The sequence below is a fragment of the Neovison vison genome, chromosome 11 (assembly GCF_020171115.1).
Source record: "Neovison vison isolate M4711 chromosome 11, ASM_NN_V1, whole genome shotgun sequence".
NCBI classification, from domain to species: Eukaryota; Metazoa; Chordata; class Mammalia; order Carnivora; family Mustelidae; genus Neogale; species Neogale vison.
Window position 1 is genome coordinate 23,008,099 of NC_058101.1, and position 6,000 is coordinate 23,014,098.

The following is a 6,000-nucleotide window of genomic DNA, read 5'->3' on the forward strand; positions in this document are numbered from 1 at the left end:
AGCTAAGATTGTATATACTCAGGGAGATTTCATATTTAAAAAAAAAATTCCCGGGCTCTAAGATGTAGTCTTTTTCTAGAGTTTTCCAAGAAAACTGTGCATCTGACATTACAACTGAAGGGAGTGGAAGCAGATGTCCCATTAAGTGCGCTGATTCATTTATCTATTTTTAAGAGTTCCTATGTTATTCGGAATATTGTTTAGGGTAGAGAATGCAACACTGCCCATGATTATTAACCTCCAGATGCAATGTTGGCTCCTTCCGCTGACTTAAAAAAAAAGCAAAAACAAAAACAAAAAAACCCACAACCCTATCCAGAGTTTTTCTAATTTCTATTTTCCCCTGCTGATGGAAAGACAATTAGTTATGCATGATAACACTACTTGGAACTGCCCTAGCATCTCTCCCAGGGGAGCCCAAAGCACTTCCAACAATTGTAGTCTCAGCTCTAAAGCAGAGATGGTCTTATTTTTCCCATTTTATAGACCAGAGCATTAGGCATTTTGACCTCTTCTCAGCTGAGCCTTAAAAGCTTGTAATGGGTGCTCAGGATAGTCTAGAACCAAGACCCTGGATCCCAAGCCTAAAATGATTTTTACTAATTAAGTCAGATGCACTTTGGAGAATTTGCCCACAGAAAATCCTCTCATTTCTAGGTCAAATAGAAAGTCAAGAATATCCCTTTTTAGCAAAGGGGACGGAGGGAACAGCTGTCGGACTACCCAGAACCAGAACTTAATGGAAGGTGATTTAATGTAACCCAAGTCCTGCAGTTCATGTTTCTTGGAACCCCCGGAGGGTAACTTGCTGAAGCTTTCTCACTTAAAACCCCACACTATATTTAGAAAAGAGGAGTGATCAGAGAGATAATAATGTGTCTTTTAAAAAGGCTGTAGATTTATTGTGGGCACAGTTCCAGCTAGGGGTCTAAGCTGCTCTCAGCCTCTGCTGCTCCCACGGTAAATCACCGTCACCAGTGAGGCAGAATAATTACGTCGCCCTCTGTAATGGCTGATCCTTGCCCGGTACTGTGCCGGGCGCCCTCCGTGTAGTAAGTCATCTGTGTGTCACAACAGGGCTCTGCGGTAGGTAGCATTAGCCCAGCTGGACAAATAAGAGAACCAAGGCACAGAAAGGTTGGATAAATGGCCCAAGCCACAACTAGGAAGTAACAGACCTGGGATTTGAACCGTGGCAGTCTGGGTCACAGTCCAGACTCCTTTAGCTCCCTCGTTGTCTTCACAGAGAGAAAGAATGGGACTGACTAGGGGATGGAGGTGAGGACCGAACATTCCATTTCTTTCTTTCTTTTTTTTTTTTTAAGATTTTATTTATTTATTTGACAGGCAGAGATCACAAGTAGGCAGAGAGGCAGGCAGAGAGAGAGAGGAAGGGAAGCAGGCTCCTTGCCAAGCAGAGAGCCCGATGCGGGGCTCGATCCCAGGGCCCTGGGACCCAAGCTGAAGGCAGAGGCTTTAACCCACTGAGCCACCCAGGTGCCCTCAACATTCCATTTCTGTTGTTTTTCTTCTGGAAAAAAAAAAAAAAATCCATGGATCGCATGGATTTTCCATGTATTAGATGGGGAAAAAAAAAAATCTATGTATTACATAACAGACATCCCGGCTATGTTCAATCTTTTCTTGACCGTCACCTTCTATGAAAGAACTGAAATGAAATCAGGTGAGGGACAGGAAGAAAGAAAGGGCGCCTAATTCTTTTTGTGATTGAAGTCTACCAAGTCAGACTTCTGACAGCAGGTTCACCTGCCCCCCTCTCCCCTACCACACGGCAGCCACCCTCCATTGCCCCCCCCCGCCACCATCCTCAAGTGAACAAATGATAGATGTAACCCTGAAATGAGTGGGTGTAGGGGTGAGTCAGCCTCAGAGCAGGGCCCCTGGCTTCCTTTTCCTGCCACAGGGCCAACACCTTCTTCCTCTCTGGGGCTGCCACAGCTCTCCTTGGCCCTCTGCCTTCCTGTATGGACCCGCAGAGGAGCATCAGAGAGCCCAGAGCTCAGAAGGAGGCAACATTAGCAAGTTTGGGGGAAGAGGCTTCCTCAGGGTATCTATCCTCTGTCACCATGTCCCATTTTCCAATTCCCCATTCTTTCCACCCAAACTCTTTTGCAGCCCACTCCATCCCCAAGTGCACGGCTTGGTAAGAATGGCTTCTTCTTTAATCTTCTCAAACAACATATATTTATTTTAGAGAGGGGGAGGGGCAGCAGGAGAGAGGGAGAGAGAGAGAGAGAGAGAATCTTAAGCAGGTATCATGCCCAGTGAGGAGCCCAACGTGGGGCTCGATCTCACAACCCTGAGATCATGACCTGAACTGAAATCAAGAGTTGGACGCTTACCTAACTGAGCCACCCAGGCACCCCCCTCAAACAACATTTATATTTTTTTTAAGGTGTCTTCTGGAGATATAATGCCCAATGGTGAACTTTCAGGCATAAATAAAATTCTGTTACATTGTAACAGGTTTTGCTGGGATTCTAAATAACTCCGTGAAGACCAGGGTCACGGGGCCTACATATAAGCTGTGTCTGGTGTCAGCATGTCCCTGTTTCTAGTCTTTATCTCTGTTGCCCCTTTCCACAGGGAGAGATCCCCAAAGCCAAAATAATATTTATTTTTTTATGCCTGATCCCTCACCCCTACTAGAATCAGAGTCATATTCCAATTCAAATAAGCATGAGATGCTCGTTTGACATAATGAACTAGAGCTGATTCATATGGCTGGTACTTTGGCAGGGGGAGGAGAGATGAGAAGTTTGAAACATTCTCTGACATGATGACATTGATGACCTCTTCGTGACTATCCCACTATAGGACAATGCTCTCTGCTATTGAGGGGACACCTGCAGGAACCAAGAGGGAGGTGAAGGGAGCTCTAATGTAATAACTTTTTAAGTTGCCTTTGCTGGGATCCTAGAATGTGTGTTTTTTTTCTTTTTTTCTCATGGCAGTAATAAGATACCTCCTCCATTTAAAAGATAAACCTTACAGAATCCCAACCCCTGTGTCTTTTATTATTTTGAAGTCAGTGTTAGAAGGGGCTGGGAAAGGTCTTTTTTCAGTCCCTGGGGAGGTCAGGAAGACCTGGCGTTTTCTATGATCACAAATCCAAGCCCAGTGTAGCTGGCCTTGGTTCTTAGGGAGGTTCCCAGTATCTTTATCTCCTCTTAATGCCCTGGGACTATTCCCAGAACTCCGTAGTTTTAGTTGTTGGACGTTTTATCAGTGGAATAAAGACCTCTAGAGGTCTCCCCCTGAAATGAACAAAATGTTAGTTACTCGAGAAAAGGACAGGAACAATGTTATTTTGCCTCTATCCCTCCCCACCGCTGTGTCTAATTATCATCTGTTCACTCAGAGTAAATAAATCTCCATCAATGGGGTGAGGTAATGAGGGCATTCATTTATGAGCCAGTGAGGGATGAATGTCTTTCCCAGGGGATGACTGAAACAAGGAAGCGAAGAATAAAGCCAGGTGGAAAGTTCGTATTGATATGAGGGAGATGTGATAAGACTCACCTCTGGAGGGAAAAAGAAGCAAGCGAGGTGTTTGATGGTTTTTGTTGGACAGCAACTCGTTTGCCAAATTATTACATACACACCTGATTTAAAATATGTATCTTGAGAAAATTGCTACGCTGTTCTTGAACCTCGTACCGTCCCCCAGCACCGGGATTCGCTTTGTTAGGCATGTGGACGCCAATTTTCCAGTTCACAAATGTGGTCCTCGTCGAAGTTATTTTTGGAAACTGTCCATTAATATTCATTACTAGTATAGAGATATGGGTGGCTTTTCTGAATAAGGCCAGCTCATTTTGCCTTAAATGAATCCTGACAGAAAATGAGACTTTCCTCCTCCAAGTTTTAATTAGTCAGTCTTGAAAACGTCGCCATGTATTCAGCGGTAGTAACGGGAAATCTTGTTGAATCAGACCTTGTCGCCCCAAAACCCCCACAGAGCTACCTCATTAGTGAAACTGGCGCCATGCAGTTCTCAAATATTCACATCTCACAAAAGAGACCATGGATTTAGGGAAGGCCCCAAGATGCGATGCTTCTGGACAGGGTCCTTGCCTTTTACCGTGCTGCTAAGGGTTGGGGGTTTTCTGTGCACAGGGGACCGGGAGACCCAGGCTGGAGAATAGGCTGGGATGTAGATCAGGTTGGCCGGGAGGAAACTGGGTTTTTAAAAAAACAATGTCGAGGAGGGACTAGTGAGGAAACAGAAACAGCAGACACTGATCCTCATGGGAGCCGATGAGTCAGAGGGCCCTGTGGGAAGTCAGACCTCACGCTTTATTCTCCTGTTTCCCAGCCTTTCATGCATCATGGCAAACATTGGGAATGATGATATTTCATGTCACGCTGGGACAAACAGGCAAGTTGCTTGGGTAGGTGACCACTGGGGACTCTGCAGTCCGGGGTCTTCCCACAGGAATCTCTACGGTGATCAGTTGTCTGTGAGAACTTGAGGAAGCAGCGCTTGTGCTAGGGGTAAAGGATGCGATCAGTGATGATAAAGTGAAAACAGTCTCTGCTTTCATGGATCTTTTATTCTAGAAGGAAATGTAGACTAAAAGCAAGTGAATAAACATAGTAATTACAAATGGTAAAAGTTCTGTGAAGGTAGCAAAGTATTAAAATAGAGAATAAGGAGACGGATGGAGAACCTGCTTTAGGTTCTCACAAAGTGGTTAGGGAAGACTTCATTGAGAAAGTTCTTTTTAAGCTGAGGCCTGAGAATGAGGGAGAGACCATCAGATAAAGAATGAAGACAGAACATGCTAAGCATAGGAAATAGCATGTACAAATGTCCTGGGGCAGGGAAGGTAAGTGTCACAGTGAGAAAAACCATCCTTGTGGACACATTCCTTTCCAGTTGGGCCACAGAGGCTACCTTTTAGAAAAGGAAGGGATGTTCAGTTTGCCAGTATGTGACAGGTAATTTTGCATATTTCCCTCCTCCAGAAATGGTTTAAGCAGCGTCTGGCTCAGTGGCGGCGATCGGAAGGCCTGCCTTCAGAGTGCAGATCTGTGACAGACTGAGGAGATGGTGGGCACTGGCAGCTGCCCTCCATGAAGACCATCCGCCATTTCTCTCCTCGGCTTAACCCAGCTTTTTGGTTTTTTAGTGTAGTGCTGTGTGTTCTATTGTTAGCTGTCTTGCTATTTAACACAACATTGTATTTTTTTAATGTACATAACCAGAAAAGAAAGTAACCCTAGGCAAATCCATGCAGCTTCTGTGTAAAGCAGTGGCTTGGCTGGGAAGCGGTGGGGCTTGCATTTCCTTTTGGTTCTTGATAATAGATGGTGTGAAAATCATCTAAGTTTGCCTTTTGCCATCACATCTCAGTACCAATTTATTTTTACCATCCATTTCAGAGTAGGCAAGGCCTCTGTTGAAAACATAACATGAGGAAAACAACTTAGGGAAGTAGAGTCAGAAGGAAATGCTTCCTTCCTCATGTTATGTTTATGAAAGAACCCAGTCAGGCTGGGAGACAGAAACTCCAACTGGCAGAAAACCAAGTAACAGGAAAAAAATCCACAGAAGTCTTCAATTTACCTTATTTAAATGTATTTGTTAAATTTATTTTACTAAACAAAATGAACTGCTTTTTGTCTCTGAAATATTCTAAATAAAGACTTTTTTGGTTGAAAATGTACTGGGTCCTCTGCAGATTTTTAACTGAATAATCCACGTATCAAAGAAAAACAGAATAGCTCCAACGTAGGAGCAGACAAAAGAGCTGTCATTTTTCAAGTCCTTGCTACTCAAAGTGTGGTCCCTACCGGCATCCTCCACGCAAGCTGCAAGCTTCTGAGAAAGGCAGACCTCGGACTCCCATCCAGACTGACTGAATCAGCATCTGCGGTTTTAACAAGGTCCCCAAGGGTTTTACAGGCACATGGAAGTGTGAGCTGCACTGGTGTCTCAGAGACCCTACAGGAAGTTTGCACCCATTTTCTATT

At 44.5% G+C, this 6,000-nt stretch overlaps 1 protein-coding gene across 4 annotated transcripts in view; it reads left to right on the forward strand.

The window, feature by feature from the left end:
- The window catches only part of HOPX (HOP homeobox), a 29,404-nt gene extending 23,711 nt beyond the window's left edge, over positions 1 to 5,693 (forward strand). For all 4 annotated transcript variants that reach the window (XM_044224296.1, XM_044224297.1, XM_044224298.1 and 1 more), the window contains exon 3: positions 4,993 to 5,693. In XM_044224296.1, the coding sequence (XP_044080231.1) occupies positions 4,993 to 5,070 (78 nt within the window). In that variant the 3' untranslated portion in view covers positions 5,071 to 5,693. The remainder of the gene's footprint in view (positions 1 to 4,992) is intronic.
- Positions 5,694 to 6,000: the final 307 nt, after the last annotated feature.